Below are 19,535 nucleotides of genomic sequence, written 5' to 3' on the forward strand. Positions count from 1 at the left end.
AGCTGTGTCCTTAAAGGGTTAATAATATACGGATGTATGTATGTAATTTTATATATACATACTGTGTAATATTAGACACTGATGGTAAGGCCAATTAAATGAACAGAAGAAGAGGCGGGGACCCTAAAATGTGTCTTGAATTGCAGTCTGGCCAGGCAAGTAGTGCTGTTTTCTAAACCCTAATAATTTTTTGTATATTGCATACAGTCTGTTACTACAGTTTGTATTATTATTTAGATTTTTTGCATAATAATCCAGTTGTATCTTTTGAGAGATTAAACATTTTTATTGTTTTACTAGCCTTGGTTTGGTTAATTGGCTTTACCTAAAATGTATTAAGTTAATGTCACTTTCATTTCAGTTTTAGAAATTCAGCTTTGTTGTTTTATAATATATGCAATCAAGCATAAGAAATATTCGGCCTATAAAAGTGCCATGTATTAAATTTCCACTAATATCTATGCAATGTTTAGCTTTATTGCCCAGGTGAGAGACGCCCTTTTAGGCACATTCCAAAGTAGACAACCACGCTCGATTAGCACGCTGGAATCCTAAGCTTCCATTTCTTTGTAAGAGAAGAATCTCATTAATCGGGTATTAGAAAAGTAAAATCTGATGAAGCCCTTTTAGTTAAAAGGATATTTGTTATTAACTCATCCAGCGCAAAGGAATTCAGAAATCAGTCATGTCTTTTCCTTTAATGAAGTTTGGATTGTTTGTTTTTGTTTTATTTTAAATGAAAGAAGTTTGTGAACAGACATGTTTTCAGAAAGAATTAAAAGGGGATCAGTTATCTCCCACTTATGCTATGCATTTGAGTGTTTTAATTGCTTTATCCAAGATTTTGATTTTAAAAAGAGAAGTTTTTTTGTTTTGTTTGTTTGTCCCCCCCCCCCCCCCCCCCCCCAAGATTTTAGGATTAAAAAAAATTAACAAAAACAAAGCAGACTCTTTAGGGCCAGATTACGAGTGGAGTGCAAAATTGTGGGCTGGTATTATAAATAAGCACAATGGGCAGCAGATTTAAATATATATGTATTTGAATATATACATAATATATATTTGTGTGCATATATATATTTTGAGTATTAACATAGTCCCCATAGACCACAATATAAAGGCACTTTTCAGTGCCGTTCACCCCACATCTGAAGAATTATAAGACATTAAAACTGCTTTGTGCAGTTTTTAATTAAAAAATAAAGATGCTATTATTTTTTTTTATTGCAAAAAACACTACACTTAATTTGGGGGACATTTTTAAAATTAACCAGAGGTCTGACTTTTTTCAGAGCTCTAATTGCTACTGCGAGCTTGCCGTAGCATTAACCAGTCACTTGTAATGACTGGTTATTTATTGTGTATACGTTAAATTAGCACTCCACTTATAATCTAGCCCTTAATGGGCACATAACCCGGCTGATTTTACTGACCGCTCGGGTAAGATGTAATTTCATTTGTGCTTTGGATAGCTTAAAGTGATGGTAAATTCTAGCATTTGTGAAAAGCTAGTATTTACCAGTGGAACAAATATAGGGGACTTTCAGTCATGAAGTATAAAATACTTCATGCTGAAAGTTCCTTTATTTGTCTGAAGCGTTTGCTGCACTGAGCGCCTCAGGCAGCCCACGGCAGATCGCTATTTTGCTGTGAGGTGACGTTTTCACCTCTTGGCCAACAGCTACGCGGGCCAGCTGGCGCCAAGCCTGATAGCTAGCACGCTATTAGCTAAGAGGTGGAAACTTCACATCACAGCAAAATAGCGTTCTGCCATGGGCTGCCTGAGGTGCTCAGTGCGGCAAACGCTTTAGACAAATAAAGGAGCTTTCAGCATGAAGTATTTTATACTTCATGTCTGAAAGTTCCCTTTATTTGTTCCAATGGTAATCCTAGCGTTTCACAAACACTAGGATTTACCATCACCCCCACCCGGCTACTTCATAATGCCACCCAGCTGGCAAAATTTTATGTGGAGAACAAATCTAAATGAAGATCATTCAATTTAGAGAGACATTAAACTAAAAGAAAATTATTATGCGTTTGGAAGAGCAGCAATGGTAAATATTTCTGAATTAAATTTTGTGGAATATAAAGATTTACAGCTTCTTAACCTGTGCACACTGGGGGGGGGGGGGCTGTTGGAGACATCATCCTCTCTTATTTGCGACCGTTTATTTATCTGCTGATCTACAGTAGATTCGCCAGCTTGTCATCTCTGTTTAAAAGTAATTCCTCCATCTTAGTTGCCGCCCAGGAATCATTCCCCTTCTAGACGACTTTTTTTTATTTTTTTTATTTTTTTAAATATCCCCTGCATAATTTTTGTGTGTTCCCAATGATCTATTTTACCTGTTGAAGTGTATTCAATATTTTATTTTACAAATAACTTATTTACTTTTTTTGTTTTGTCATTTTAAATAACTTTTTCTTTTTTTTGTCTGAAACAACCACCTATACTGAAAATGTATATGCTGCAGGTGGAGAGCAAGAGAACCTAGCCCTTTTGAAAGGGTGCTCCTGCAATATGTTTGAGAACAGCAGCTGCTTGTCCGATAAGTGTTCTTTTGACTTCTATATACATATAATTTGTGTTGATAACAAATGTACAATCTATTAAATAGATGTACAATCTATTTATAGAGGCTGTTGATAAATTTATGTGGAGAACATAATAATCCTGTCTACAATTAATTAAAGGGACACTCAAGTCAAAATTAAACTGTCATGATTCGTATAGCGCATGCAATTTTAAAACACTTTCCAATTTACTTCCATTAACAAAATGTGCACAGTCTTTTTATATTTACACTTTTGAGTCACCAGCTCCTACTGAGCATGTGCAAGAATTCACAGAATATACGTATATGCATTTGTGATTGGCTAATGGCTGTCACATGAGTGGGAAATAGACATAACTGAAATTTGTCAGAAAAAAGTCTACTACTCATTTGAAGTTTAGACTAAGTCCTATTGCATTGTCTTTTTATCACACATTTGTTGATTATGCAAATCTACTGTATTTACTGGTCCTTTAATAGGCTGAACAGTAAGAGGCAGTGAATACTGCTGCAAGGTTTGTTGTCAAAATATGTTCAGTCTCTTAGAAATGTGTCTTTTTGTGCAGTAAATTTCACAATCTCCGTGGGTTACCAGATTAGATTACCTGCTTGATTTTGTATTTTATTCAAACGTTTTCCAAACTATTTACTCACTCCTGTCCTTCAGGTATTTCTGACCTCGCCAGCACCCCAGAGAAAGCAAGTGACTACATTTCTCCGCTACTAAACTTTGCAGGAAGCCACATCCCGCGTGAAAAGCACAAAGAAACGCCGCTATACATCCTGTGCACTGCTGGACTGCGAATCTTAACTGAAAGGTGGGGAAGTTTGATACTTGAGAGCTATGTTTTTGTTGCATATACCTCACATGCAAACATCCTTGGTAGTTGTATCATAAAAAAGTACATATAATTTACTTTGCACCTCTCATTATAAAGAAAAATCTGTAATTTATTATATAGGTTCATTTTCTTTTCCTGTATTTTACCGCATTATTCATATTCTCCTCTTTATTCTGTAATTTTTACTTTTTAGCTGCAAATAGCCGTGTCATCCTCTAGGGGGAGTAAATGACTGTATTAAAGTCATTGCTCTGTGTTGAAACTTCTCATTAAAGGAATATTACAAAAATACATCTCCATCAATAGAACAGTTAGATTTTTGACAGACTATCCTTTAATTCAGATTGAATATTATTACAGATAGGGCAAATAACCCCCTTTCCCCTCCTACAGAATGTCAGCACTGCAGCCTATAATTGCAGTGTGACCCAGCATATGCTAGAGGAAACTAGGCATAACTAATAAGCCACTGTTAAAGTTGTATCAGCATGGTGGTTTGTGGCATAACTTCCCCCCCCCCCCCCTTTTTTTTGTTTTGTTTAAAAAGTAGAAACATAAACTAAAATGCGCAAAACAATGCTTGTATGTAGAATGTGATTTTTACACAACTTTCGAATTTACTTCTATTATCTAACTTGTGTTCTCTTGATATCATTTGTTGGAAAGGATACCTAGGTAGATTCAAGAGCTTCTGATTAGTGGCCGCTCATATATACCTTGTTATTGACGTACCCAATCTCATTTAGCTTGCTCCCAATAGTGAATTGCTGCTGCTTCAACAAAGGATACAAAGAGAATGAAGCAAATTAGATAATATAAATACATTGGAAAGTTGTTAAAAACTATTTAGTGTATCAGAATCATGAAAGAAAAAAATGGGGTTTAATGTTCCTTTAAGGATAGAAGGCAGAGGGTTTCAATTAATGGATTACATTCAAATGAGCAGTCGCTTACCTGTGGTGTTCCCCAAGGGTCAGTTCTTGGGCCTGTTTTGTTTAACGTGTTCATTAGTGATATTGGAAGTGGGCTCCAGGGGAAGGTTTGCTTGTTTGCTGATACCAACATTTGTAACAAAATTGATGTTCTAGGAGGAGTGGATCAAATGATCAGTGATATTGGAAGAAAAAAAAACTCGAAGACTGGGAAAATAAATGGGATCTACATTTTTTAATATTGCCAAGAGTAAAATGATTCATATAGGATCCAAAAACCCAAAAGCTAATTATAGTCTTGATATATTACTGACCGGAAAGAGTAACGGGACTTGGTTATTATTATTATTATTATTATTATTATTTCAGATGATTTAATTTCAGTAGACATTGCAGCAGTGCAGCCGGTAAGGCCATTCGAATTCTTGGTTGCATTGGGAGAGATATTAGTAGCAGAAATAGCAAGGTTCTTGTTACTTTACAGATCATTAGTCAGGCAACATCTAGAATACTGCGTACAGTTCTGGAGACTATATCTTCAGCAGAAAGATATAAATAAACTAGAAACTATCCAAAAAAGGGCTACTAAAATGGTACATGGTCTAAAACTTACAAAGAAAGTCTATATTATTTAAATATGTATAGTTTAGAGAAGGGAAGGAGATCACATGGTAGAAAACCTTTTTATGAAGGCACTTAACCCTTTGAGTGCTAAGCACTTTCCCACCTGGGTGCTAAGATTTTTTAATGTTTTTTTATTTTTTGGAACAATTTTTTTGTAATTTTTTATTTTTCTCAGACCCCCAAGACTTACACTATTGGAAAGGTTAGGTGATTACCTTTCCAATGGTGAGTATTGTGGGTCTGTAGCTGCTTAGATGCCTGAGATACAGGCTTCTAAGCAGCATTCTCCCTGCTCCTATACTTAACATTGTTAAGTATAAATAAAGTTGCACAGTGACGTCACCACGCAAAACGGGTAGCCCCGGCGATGCCTGTCACTACAGTCACGATTGCCGGGGTAGGAGCGGGTGGGAGCCCCCAGATCTCCCTCAAGGTGGGAGAGTGCTAGTGACGTCTCTGAGCCGTCATTAGCACCAGAGTAGGAAACTCTGTGACGGCTCAGAGCCGTCATTAGCACTCAAAGGGTTAAAGGGACATTAAACCCACATTTTTTTTCTTTCGTGATTCAGATAGAGCATGCAGTTTTAAGCAACTTTCTAATTTACTCCTATTATCACATTTTCTTCATTCTCTTGGTATCTTTCTTTGAAAAGCAAGAATGTAAGTTTAGATGCCGGGCCATTTTTGGTAAACAACCTGGGTTGTTCTTGCTGATTGGTTAATAAATTCACCCACCAATAAACAAGCTCTGTCCAGAGTACTGAACCAAAAATAGGCTGGCTGCTTAGATAAGATGCCTTCTTTTCAAATTAAGATCGCAAGAGAACGAAGATAAATTGATAATAGGAGTAAATTAGTAAGTTGCTTAAAATTGCATACTCTATCTGAATCGCGAAAGAAAAATTTTGGGTTCAGTGTCCCTTTAATAAAGTGGAAGCTGAAAGCATTTGCCACAAAAAAAAAAGAAATAGTGAAATAAAGGGTCACAATCTAAAGTTAGAGCAGATTAAGGAGAAATGTGAGGAAACATTTTTTTACAGAAAGGGCGCTAGATTCATGGAAAAATCTTCCAATAGAGGTGGTAAACACAAAGACTGTAAAGGAATTAAAAAAATCCTGGGCCATGCATAATGCTATCCTAAGAAAAAAGTTACATGTAATATCAGTAGACTTGGTGGGCCTTTTGGTTCTTATCTACCGTCAAATTCTATGTTTCTATCTAATACATTTAGATATGCGATCCATTTAAAACACTTATACCATGCATACATATCGTGGTTGTAATTACAGTTTGTGTGGAAAACATCTTTTTGAGAACAGACGTCGGCTCAATGAAACCTCACTTTATCATCCCTTTCAGCAACATACAAGTCGGTAGCTGCTAGGCAATATTGCCTATGCATTGCAAAAACAAAACAAAAAACACCTGTATACAATCCTAATATTATTAGACATTCTAATGCAAATTACCATTGCTTTTAATTGGTTAAGACATGCAGTTTTTACTTTACTGAGTCTAGCTATATATGGCCTAGTTTCCATTGAGGTAGTAAACTTTTGGAAACTGGTGGTAAAAACATTTATCTCTATTAAAGTCTATGGAGAATTTTTATTTTACCACCAGTTTCCAAACTTTTACCACCCCAATGGAAACTAGGCCTATGTGTTTAAAACCCTGTAAAGAGGTCAGTCATACAAGTAAAGTTTCTCACAGGAGAAGCAAACATTGCAGATTCCAACCAGGAAACCACTGTCAAGTAGGCACAGCTGCCACTCATGATTTATTCACTGGTGGCTTCCACTTCTGAAACTACAGTGACCCTGAGTAGGAGGCCATCTGTGTTTTTTTTTTTTTTTTTTTTTTTTTTAATTATAGGCATGCGCAAAGACAAAATTCAGACATATTTAACGAACTAGAGAAAGAAGTAATAAATGCATCACATATTTAAATTTGCTGGAATAGGAATCTCTGTGGCCTGGTTAGGTAACTTTACGGGGCTTTGGCCAAAATATAGTACCAGATCCCCCCCCCCCCCTCCTTTTTTTTTTTTTTTTAACATATCATGAATTGACCACAATCCTGTAGAAAAGTTTCTTTATGATTTCTCTACAAAAATCCCCATATACTTTTTAATATTGCACTATTATGTCTCATTCATATGTTTGCACTATACCTAATAGATTTTAGCATTTTTTTTTTATTGCGGTGTTGCATATAATTTGTTTAATTTATGCAAATTGGTTAAACGCATAGTTGACGTCCTCAGCAGCAATGCACTACTGGGAGCTAGCTGACCACATCTGATGAGCCAATGACGAGGCACATTTATAGCCACCAATCAGCAACTAGCTTCCAGCAATTCATTGCTGTTGAATATGTACTCGTGCTTTTCAACGAACGATAACAAGAAAAAATGGATTTTGATAATAGAAGTTAATTTAAAAGTATCTTAAGATTAGATGCTCTCTGAATCATGAACGTTTTATGTCCCTTTTTAACATTCTCTTATCAGCTGCTGAGACCAAACAATTTGTACAATACACAGCAATAAGAGACATGGATTTGTATTTATTAAAGTGAAGGTAAACTTTGATGAATGAAAGCCCGTTTGTTAAAAATACTATTAAAAACAGGGGCACTTTCATTCATCAAAGTTTACAAAGCATTCGTTTTGATGAAAAACGTACCTCTCTTCTTTGCACAGCCAGAGCAGCTTCCCCCACCCGGAGATCCTCTCTTCACACGTCAGCAATGACTAATCCAGCTTCCTCCCAATCACGACTTTCCCCCCAGGGTGATTGGAGGAAGCTGGATTAGTTATTGATGACATGTGAAGAGAGGATCTCTGGGTGGGGGAAGCTGCTCTGGCTGTGAAAAAAACAAAGGTAAGTTTTTAATTAATATGGCTGCCTTCTAAACTTTGATGAATGAAAGTGCCCCTGCTTTTAATAGTGTTTTCTCTTGCAAGGTGTATCCAGTCCACGGATTCATCCTTACTTGTGGGATATTCTCATTCCCTACAGGAAGTGGCAAAGAGAGCACACAGCAGAGCTGTCCTTATAGCTCCCCCTCCGGCTCTGCCCCCCAGTCATTCTCTTTGCCGCTCTAACAAGTAGCATCTCCACGGGAGGGTAAAGTGAATGTGGTGTTAGATTTGTAGTTTTATATCTTCAATCAAAAGTCACGACTGTAGCATACATCAATCATCATGGAGGAACAAAGAGTTCCTTAGCGATGAAGGAAGTAACCAAGATAATCAGGTGGGCGGAGGATCACTCTTGCCATCTATCTGCAATTCACATCCCAGGAGTAGCACACTGGGAAGCGGATTTCCTAAGTCATCAGACTTTTCACCCGGGGGAGTGGGAACTCCACCCGGAGGTTTTTGCTCAGCTGACCCAGCTATGGGGCATTCCAGAGTTGGATCTGATGGCATCCCGTCAGAACACCAAACTTCCTCTTTACGGATCCAGGTCCAGGGACCCCAAGGCGGCATTGATAGATGCTCTAGTAGCGCCTTGGTCCTTCAATCTGGCTTATGTCTTTCCACCGTTTCCCCTTCTCCCTCGTCTGGTAGCCAGAATCAAACAGGAGAAGGCCTCGGTAATTCTGATAGCGCCTGCGTGGCCACGCAGGACTTGGTATGCAGACCTAGTGGACATGTCATCTGTCCCACCATGGACACTGCCAATGAGGCAGGATCTTCTAATACAGGGTCCGTTCAAGCATCCAAATCTAGTTTCTCTGCAGCTGACTGCTTGGAGATTGAACACTTAATTCTATCCAAGCGTGGGTTCTCTGAATCAGTCATAGATACTCTGATCCAAGCTAGAAAGCCTGTCACCAGGAAAATTTACCATAAGATATGGCGGAAATATCTTTGTTGGTGTGAATCCAAGGGTTACTCGTGGAGTAAGATTAGGATTCCAAGGATATTGTCTTTTCTCCAATAAGGATTGGAGAAAGGTTTGTCAGCTAGTTCCTTAAAGGGACAGATATCCGCTCTGTCTATACTTTTACACAAGCGTCTGGCAGAAGTACCAGATGTTCAAGCGTTTGCACAGGCTTTAGTCAGAATCAAGCCTGTCTATAAACCTGTGGCTCCTCCATGGAGTCTAAATTTAGTTCTTTCAGTTCTTCAAGGGGTTCTGTTTGAACCTTTACATTCCATAGATATTAAGTTATTCTCTTGGAAAGTTTTGTTTTTGGTAGCTATATCTTCTGCTCGAAGAGTTTCAGAATTGTCTGCTTTGCAGTGTAATTCACCCTATCTGGTGTTCCATGCAGATAAGGTAGTTTTGCGTACCAAACCTGGTTTTCTTCCTAAAGTTGTTTCTAATAAGAACATTAACCAGGAAATCATTGTTCCTTCCCTGTGTCCTAATCCAGCTTCTAAGAAGGAACGGCTTTTACACAATCTTGATGTAGTTCGTGCTTTGAAATTCTATTTACAAGCAACTAAGGATTTCAGACAAACATCATCTTTGTTTGTTGTCTATTCCGGTAAGAGGAGAGGTCAGAAAGCGACTGCTACCTCTCTTTCCTTCTGGTTGAAAAGCATCATCCGATTGGCTTATGAGACTGCTGGGCAGCAGCCTGCTGAACGAATTACAGCTCATTCCACCAGAGCTGTGGCTTCCACTTGGGCTTTCAAGAATGAGGCTTCTGTTGAACAGATTTGTAAGGCAGCGACTTGGTCTTCACTGCATACTTTTGCCAAATTTTACAAATTCGATACTTTTGCTTCTTCGGAGGCTATTTTTGGGAGAAAGGTTTTGCAAGCAGTGGTGCCTTCCGTTTAGGTTACCTGTCTTGTTCCCTCCCTTCATCCGTGTCCTAAAGCTTTGGTATTGGTATCCCACAAGTAAGGATGAATCCGTGGACTGGATACACCTTGCAAGAGAAAACAGAATTTATGCTTACCTGATAAATTACTTTCTCTTGCGGTGTATCCAGTCCACGGCCCTCCCTGGCAATTAAGTCAGGTTAAAAATTTTTGTTTAAACTACAGTCACCGCTGCACCCTATGGTTTTCTTTTTCTCCTAACCGTCGGTCGAATGACTGGGGGGCGGAGCCGGAGGGGGAGCTATATGGACAGCTCTGCTGTGTGCTCTCTTTGCCACTTCCTGTAGGGAATGAGAATATCCCACAAGTAAGGATGAATCCGTGGACTGGATACACCGCAAGAGAAAGTAATTTATCAGGTAAGCATAAATTCTGTTTTTTTAAAAAACGAGCTTTCATTCATCAAAGTTTTACCTTCACTTTAAATAGCTTGATGGCTGAATTGCTCAGTGTCTTAAACTTTTAACCTGCGAGCTCTGGAACTGTGTTTTTATTTAATAAAAAAAAAGGCATTCCACTTGTTTTTTTTTTGTTTGTTTTTTTGTTTTATTGTAAGGGAATTGTTGGATTTTCTTTGAGGATGGAAACATCTTTCTAATCACTTAAAAAAAATATATATCCAAAATATGTCTGTCATTAGCTTGGTGATCAATTCTTCTACTTTAATAATGAGTTTCCTGTCCCAGCCTTCTTTGGTATCGGATTATATCTATGCCAAAATAACCTTTTGTTAGCTTTTTATCAGTTTCAGATGGGTTTTCTTTGTGTTCACTACCCAGAGCCTATTTTGCAATCATATTTAATGTCTGTGTGATGACTTCCTGATGTCCACAAAGGAATCCTAAAATACTTGGAAAGCACCTTTGCATTCCTTAAAGCTGTGTCTGAACTGTCCAATAATAATAATAATAATAAATTATTATTAATACACTGTAATAATAAACTTAAAAGGACTTGTTAAAATATGGATTCAGATTTACAATTTTTATTCCAGTTGAAAAACAAATTGTCTTGGTGACAATCCCTGCGTGACTATAGTGGGTGATAAGAGTACATAATAAATAAAGTGTTCAGCAGTATCATGTTTGCTTAATATAAACACGTTGAGAATTATTGTGTAATTTTTTTTTAAATTTTATTTTTTTTATACATTTTTTTCGGTCTTCTAGCTTTGGCAATAGTCAGCATATTGTAGAGGGGACTGATTTTATTTTAAAAGCACTTTTTTATCTTCTTTATTTAATACAATATATTCACCTAGATAAGCAGGGTAAGCCAAGCGTAGTCTACTTGAAATGGTCGTACTGTAGCATTACAAAGATTTTCTTGATAATTGCTTCCAGGGTATGAAGGTAATAAGCTTTGAAAAATAATTTTGGGTTATTTAGAACTTCTTTTGTGTGCATAAACTGAATTTTTTTTTAATTTATTTTTTTGCAAATAGGTTTTATTAGGTTATTCAAAAACAAATACAATACTGATCAAACGTCTTAGGCAGGTTGTGAAAAAAATTAGGGATCCGAATGAGGAAGAACGTGGCATTCGGGTGTTTTCAGAGCCAGATTTCTTCATGTCAAAGTGCAACACACTAACGCCTAGATTTAGAGTTTTGCGGCCAAAGGGGTGCATTAGCTACGCGTGCTTTTTTCTGGCCGCACCTTTTAAATACCGCTGGTATTTAGAGTTCACAGAATGGCTGCGTTAGGCTCCAAAAAAAGGAGCGTAGAGCATATTTACCGCAACTTCAACTCTCGATACCAGCGGTGCTTACGGACGCGGCCAGCTTCAAAAACTTGCTCGTGCACGATTCCCCCATAGAAAACAATGGGGCTGTTTGAGCTGAAAAAAACCCTAACACCTGCAAAAAAGCTGCGTTCAGCTCCTAATGCAGCCCCATTGTTTTCTATGGGGAAACACTTCCTACGTCTGCACCTAACACTCTAACATGTACCCTGAGTCTAAACACCCCTAACCTTACACTTATTAACCCCTAATCTGCCGCCCCCGCTATCGCTGACCCCTGCATATTATTTTTAACCCCTAATCTGCCGCTCCGTACACCCCCGCCACCTACATTATCCCTATGTACCCCTAATCTGCTGCCCTAACATCGCCGACCCCTATATTATATTTATTAACCCCTAATCTGCCGCCCCCAACGTCGCCTCCACCTAACTACACTTATTAACCCCTAATCTGCCGACCGGACCTGAGCGCTACTATAATAAATGTATTAACCCCTAATCCGCCTCAATAACCCTATAATAAATAGTATTAACCCCTAATCTGCCCTCCCTAACATTGCCGACACCTAACTTCAAGTATTAACCCCTAATCTGCCGACAGGAGCTCACCGCTACTCTAATAAATTTATTAACCCCTAAAGCTAAGTCTAACTTTAACCTTAACACCCCCCTAAATTAAATATAATTTAAATCTAACGAAATAAATTAACTCTTATTAAATAAATTATTCCTATTTAAAGCTAAATACTTACCTGTAAAATAAACCCTAATATAGCTACAATATAAATTATAATTATATTGTAGCTATTTTAGGATTAATATTTATTTTACAGGCAACTTTGTAATTATTTTAACCAGGTACAATAGCTATTAAATAGTTAAGAACTATTTAATAGTTACCTAGTTAAAATAATTACAAAATTACCTGTAAAATAAATCCTAACCTAAGTTACAATTAAACCTAACACTACACTATCAATAAATTAATTAAATAAACTACCTACAATTATCTACAATTAAACCTAACACTACACTATCAATAAATAAATTAAATACAATTCCTACAAATAAATACAATGAAATAAACTAACTAAAGTACAAAAAATAAAAAAGAACTAAGTTACAAAAAATAAAAAAATATTTACAAACATTAGAAAAAAATTACAACAATTTTAAACTAATTACACCTACTCTAAGCCCCCTAATAAAATAACAAAGACCCCCCAAAATAAAAAAATGCCCTACCCTATTCTAAATTACAAAAGTTCAAAGCTCTTTTACCTTACCAGCCCTTAAAAGGACCTTTTGTGGGGCATGCCCCAAAGAATTCAGCTCTTTTGCCAGTAAAAAAAAAACATACAATACCCCCCACAACATTACAACCCACCACCCACATACCCCTAATCTAACCCAAACCCCCCTTAAATAAACCTAACACTAAGCCCCTGAAGATCTTCCTACCTTGTCTTCACCATGCCAGGTATCACCGATCGTTCCAGGCTCCGGAATCTTCATCCAAGCCCAAGCGGGGGCTAGACATCCATCATCCGGCGGCTGAAGAGGTCCAGAAGAGGCTCCAAAGTCTTCATCCTATCCGGGAAGAAGAGGCGATCCGGACCGGCAACCATCTTGATCGGATCAGCCAATCGGATTGAACTTGATTCTGATTGGCTGATTCCATCAGCCAATCAGAATTTTCCTACCTTAATTCCGATTGGCTGATAGAATCCTATCAGCCAATCGGAATTCGAGGGACGCCATCTTGGATGACGTCCCTTAAAGGAACCGTCATTCGTCGGGAAGTCGTCGGAAGAAGAAGATGGGTCCGCGGTGGAGGTCTTCAAGATGGAGCCGGTCGTCATCGGATGAAGATAGAAGATGCCGCTTGGATCAAGATGGTTGCCGGTCCGGATCGCCTCTTCTTCCCGGATAGGATGAAGACTTTGGAGCCTCTTCTGGACCTCTTCAGCCACCGGATGATGGATGTCTAGCCCCCGCTTGGGCTTGGATGAAGATTCCGGAGCCTGGAACGATCGGTGATACCTGGCATGGTGAAGACAAGGTAGGAAGATCTTCAGGGGCTTAGTGTTAGGTTTATTTAAGGGGGGTTTGGGTTAGATTAGGGGTATGTGGGTGGTGGGTTGTAATGTTGGGGGGGGTATTGTATGTTTTTTTTTACAAGCAAAAGAGCTGAATTCTTTGGGGCATGCCCCACAAAAGGTCCTTTTAAGGGCTGGTAAGGTAAAAGAGCTTTGAACTTTTGTAATTTAGAATAGGGTAGGGCATTTTTTTATTTTGGGGGTCTTTGTTATTTTATTAGGGGGCTTAGAGTAGGTGTAATTAGTTTAAAATTGTTGTAATTTTTTTCTAATGTTTGTAAATATTTTTTTATTTTTTGTAACTTAGTTCTTTTTTATTTTTTGTACTTTAGTTAGTTTATTTCATTGTATTTATTTGTAGGAATTGTATTTAATTTATTTATTGATAGTGTAGTGTTAGGTTTAATTGTAGATAATTGTAGGTAGTTTATTTAATTAATTTATTGATAGTGTAGTGTTAGGTTTAATTGTAACTTAGGTTAGGATTTATTTTACAGGTAATTTTGTAATTATTTTAACTAGGTAACTATTAAATAGTTCTTAACTATTTAATAGCTATTGTACCTGGTTAAAATAATTACAAAGTTACCTGTAAAATAAATATTAATCCTAAAATAGCTACAATATAATTATAATTTATATTGTAGCTATATTAGGATTTATTTTACAGGTAAGTATTTAGCTTTAAATAGGAATAATTTATTTAATAAGAGTTAATTTATTTAGTTAGAATAAAATTATATTTAACTTAGGGGGGTGTTAGGGTTAGGGTTAGAATTAGCTTTAGGGGTTAAAAAATTTATTAGAATAGCGGTGAGCTCCGGTCGGCAGATTAGGGGTTAATGTTTGAAGTTAGGTGTCGGCGATGTTAGGGAGGGCAGATTAGGGGTTAATACTATTTATTATAGGGTTATTGAGGCGGGAGTGAGGCGGATTAGGGGTTAATAACTTTATTATAGTAGCGGTGCGGTCCGCTCGGCAGATTAGGGGTTAATAAGTGTAGGTAGGTGGCGGCGACGTTGTGGGGGGCAGATTAGGGGTTAATAAATATAATATAGGGGTCGGCGGTGTTAGGGGCAGCAGATTAGGGGTACATAAGGATAACGTAGGTGGCGGTCGGCAGATTAGGGGTTAAAAAAATTTAATCGAGTGCTGGCGATGTGGGGGGCCTCGGTTTAGGGGTACATAGGTAGTTTATGGGTGTTGGTGTACTGTAGAGCACAGTAGTTAAGAGCTTTATGAACCGGCGTTAGCCCAAAAAGCTCTTAACTACTGACTTTTTTCTGCAGCTGGAGTTTGGTCGTTAGATTTCTAATGCTCACTTCAGCCACGACTCTAAATACCGGCGTTAGAAAGATCCCATTGAAAAGATAGGATACGCAATTGACGTAAGGGGATCTGCGGTATGGAAAAGTTGCGGCTGGAAAGTGAGAGTTAGACCCTTTCCTGACTGACTCTAAATACCAGAGGGCGGTAAAAACCAGCGTTAAGACCCTCTAAAGCTGGTTTTCACGGCTACCGCCCAACTCTAAATCTAGTCGTAAGATTTGTGCAAATCCAGATCTTGGTGTGTTGCACTTTTACAAAAAGAAATATGGCCCCAAAATGGCCAAATGCCACAAGCTGCCACCTTCCGCAGCTGGATCCTAACAAAGGATCCGAATGCACATTCTTAAAAAAAAAAAAAAAAAAAAAAAAATGCTGTCAAAGATGCTTTCAGAAATAAAAATATTAATAGTTTTATAATTTTTTTATTTTTTTTTATTTTTTTTTTTACAAATTAATAGAATACGAAGTGAGTGAACAGAAGAAAAAATCTAACTCAAATCAACATTTGGTATGACAACCTTTTTGCCTTCAAAACAGCATTAATTCTTCTAGGTACACTTGAGCAAAGTCAGGGACCTTGTAGGCATATAGTCAGATGCACCATTAAACAATTACACAAAATAGGTGCTAATTATCATTAATTTAGTATGTGGGAGGTTGAAACACAATCATTAGCTGAAACAGAAACTGTTGTATAGGAAGAATAAAACTGGATTAGGAACAGCGAAATTCTGCTAGCAAGGTGAGGTTTCTGGAGACTGTTTAATGTCATGTCATACACCATGACAAGACTGAGCTCAACAACAAGACACAAGGTATTTATACTGCATCAGCAAGGTCTCTTGCAGGCTGAAATTGCAAAGCAGACAGGGGTTTCCAGATGTGCTGTCTAAGCTCTTCTGAAGAAGCACAAAGAAACTGGAAACATTGAGGATTGTAGATGCAGAGGTTGGAAACTTAGTGCAGCAGATGAAAGACACATCATTGTTACTTCCCATAACAGTCTGAAGATGTCCAGCAGGGCCATCAGCTCAGAATTGGCAGTTACCAGTGGTATTCTGGTACACCCATCTACTGTCCAGAAAAGTTTGGTCATAGGTGGTCTTCACTGAAGACTTGCAGCCAAAAAGCCATACCTCTGACGTGGAGACAAGGCTAAGTGACACAACTATGCATGAAAACACAAGTATTGGGGTGCAGAAAAGCAGATGCTCTTGGCTGATGAGTTGAAATTTTAAATATTTGGCTTTAGCGGAAAGCAGTTTGTTTGCCGAAGGGCTAGACCCAAATACAATGAGTGTCTACAGGCAACAGTGAAGCACAGTGGAGGTTCCTTGCAAGTTTAGGGCTGCATTTTTGCAAATGGAGTTGGCGATCTAGTCAGAATTAATGGTCTCCTCAATGCTAGGAAGTACAGACAGATACTTATACATGCAGTGCCATCAGGGAGCATCTGATTGGCCCCATATTTTATTCTGCAGCATGACAACGTCCCCAAACACTTATTTAAAACTATCTTCAGCATAAAGAGGAATAAGTAGTCATGGAAGTGATTGTATGGCCCCCACAGAGCTCTGATCTCAACATTGAGTCTGTCTGGGATTACATGAAGAGACAGAATCAACTGAAGCTGCCTAAATCCACAGAACTGTAGTTCTCAAAAGATGATTGGAATATACCCGCCTGGTTACTTTTAAAAAGAAGAAAAAAAAAAACTTGTGTACCTAAAAGAATTGATGTTGTTTGATTTTAGATTTTTCTTCTGATCACTCATTTTTGTTCATTTTATAAAAAAATAAAAAAACTATTTAATATTTCTACTTTTAAAGCATTCTTACTTTATAGCATTTTTTTCACACCTGCCTAAAACTTTTGCACAGTAATGGGCAATGAAAATAAATCTGAACTGGTGCAACGAAATGTAATGTACTGCAACCTCTAGGCAGTAATAGTCTGTTCAACACATTCAAGTGGGAGGTAACAAAAGATTACACGCAATAGTAGTTTGCAAGAATAGATATGCAGTAATTTACAATTAAAAACAATTTTATACAAAGGTATACAAACAATATTGAACCTTAAGTAAATATCCGGTAAAGAGCTTGTTATAGAAATGGTGGGTCGAAACAGTCTATCCATAATGTGTAGTTCTATATGGGTACAATAGGTCACAAAATCATAAAGCGATGTAGAAAAGCTAGTAAGGCAAATGGGAGGGGCTAAGCACCTGTGCACCTGTCACTAGTATGGTTTGGCGGGAGGGGATGGAAATAGTTCTAATAACTGGAAGTGTTTGTGCATACAAAATATAGCCCTTCTATGAGAGGCTTCTCACCGCCAAATGGTACATGCTGCCCTGTATCTGCAAGGTAGTGCCTTTTTAAAGGACCAGTCAACACAGTAGATTTCCACTCTCCCTGTACCATATGAAAGCAATCAGCCAAACACAAATGCATATACGTACCATGTGAAAGCCATCAGCCAATCACAAATGCATACACGTTTATTCTGCACATGCTAAGTAGGAGCTGGTGACTCAAAAAGTTAAAATCTAAAAACACTGTGCACATTTAGTTAATGGAAGTAAATTGGAAAGTTGTTTAAAATTGCTGCTCTATCTGAATAATGAAAGATTTTAATTTTGACTTGAGTGTCCTTTTAACATGTCCAGAGTTAGGTAATGGAGACAGGATGGGTATTCTTTCCACTTGTATCCTCTGTGTTCTTGATATTTAGATTTCTGGACAGCTCTTTAAAGGGACAGTCAACCATAGAATTGTTATTGTTTTAAAAGATAGATAATCCCTTTATTACTCATTCCCCAGTTTAGCATAACCAACACAGTTATATTAATGTACTTTTTACCTCTGTGATTACCTTGTATCTAGGAACCTTCTTCCAGCCCCCTGATCACATGACTGTGACTGTTTATTATCTATTGTCTTAAATTTAGCATTGTTTTGTGCTAAATCTTAAATAACCCCCTGTGCCTGAGCACAGTGTTATCTATATGGCCCACGTGTACTTCTGTCTCTTTGTGTTGAAAAGAGATTTAAAAAGCATGTGATAAGAGGCAGCCCTCAAAGGCTTAGAAATTAGCATATGAGCCTACCTATGTTTATTTTAAACTAAGAATACCAAGAGAAAAAAGCAAATTTGATGATAAAAGTAAATTGGAAAGTTGATTAAAATTAAAAGTCCTATCTGAATAATGAAAGTTTAATTTATACTTGACTGTCCCTTTAAGCTCACAGAAAACACAAAATTTTCAAAGCTTTCTCCTGACTTATTATTTCCAGCAGCATAGCAGTGGGTCCCAGTTGCATTTCTTTTTGTGTACTTTTAATATATTTTTTATTTTTGGCCACTTCAGTCTCATGGAACCGTGCAGCCCATTCAAAATTACATGTGTAAATTTATAATAAGGTTTTTGATAGCTGCATCTTTGAAGATGCATAAATGACAGTAATATGCATGTGTTGTTTAAGAACCAAAACACAAATGCCAAGACCAGGACTAAAGGTACTAACAGGGACACTGATTGATAGACATACTCTGTACACATGGTGCTGGTTATATGTTAAACATGCTGTGCGTTACAAAATGCTGGGGTGGTCCCTTTTTAAAAATGGGATGAGCAAAAAATTAAATGAAGAAAATGTAAAATTATTTTAGTGTTACTGGCTTTCTTATTGTAGACTGTTTAGAGAGAAAGCCAAACCTCGCTGAGAATTTGTACAGTTGTAGCCTATAACATCTCACTACCGTTGGGTAACTTTTTTTTTTTAAAGTTAATTAAAGGGATATAAAACCCCAACATTTTCTTTTGTGATTTAGACAGAGCATACCATTTTAAAAAGGGTTTCCAATTTACTCATGGTATTCTTTAACCTTTTTTCTCCGTTATGCCATTGTATTCCGTCACAACGGCGCTGGGCTTTAAAGCCATTATGACAGAATACAACATCATAGCCAATGGCTGTCCTGAAGCCTACTGCGCTTTCAGGATTTGATTGCAGTCTGGAGGGCGTACCTAGCGTCATAGGGACGCCCCCCCAGACCCGATCCCATAATTGAAATCTCACTATCGTTTGCACGATCGCGTGATTTCAATTTGTCTACATCAGAACGTTGTTCCGATGTAGACTTTATAACCCGGTCACAAAAGGGTTAAAGAGGTAGGTATCTGGAGCACTACATAGCAGGAAATAGTACTGCCATCTAGAGATCTTGCAAAACTGCTGCCATATAGTGCTCCAGAAATGGGCTTGCTCCTAAGCTTACGTCACTGCTTTTTCAACAAGATACCAAGAGAATTAAGAAAAATTGATATTAGAAGCACATTTTGAAAGTTTAAAGTCACATGCTCTATCTGAATCATAAAAGAACATATTTGGGTGTCATATCCCTTTTTAATCCTTTAGAAACATGAACGTCAAAATAAATATTCATGATTCAGAGAAAACGTCATTTTGTAAACAACTTTCCAATTTACTTAGATTATAAGCTTTACTTTGTTCTCCTTGGTTTCCTAAGTAGGCTCAGGAGCGTGCATGTGT

At 37.6% G+C, this 19,535-nt stretch overlaps 1 protein-coding gene across 6 annotated transcripts in view; it reads left to right on the forward strand.

The window, feature by feature from the left end:
- ENTPD4 (ectonucleoside triphosphate diphosphohydrolase 4) overlaps positions 1-19,535 on the forward strand; it is a 110,836-nt gene that overhangs the window by 63,148 nt on the left and 28,153 nt on the right. For all 6 annotated transcript variants that reach the window (XM_053718121.1, XM_053718124.1, XM_053718123.1 and 3 more), the window contains one exon: positions 3,226-3,376. In XM_053718121.1, the coding sequence (XP_053574096.1) occupies positions 3,226-3,376 (151 nt within the window). The remainder of the gene's footprint in view (positions 1-3,225; positions 3,377-19,535) is intronic.

Source organism: Bombina bombina, chromosome 6 (assembly GCF_027579735.1).
Source record: "Bombina bombina isolate aBomBom1 chromosome 6, aBomBom1.pri, whole genome shotgun sequence".
NCBI classification, from domain to species: domain Eukaryota; kingdom Metazoa; phylum Chordata; class Amphibia; order Anura; family Bombinatoridae; genus Bombina; species Bombina bombina.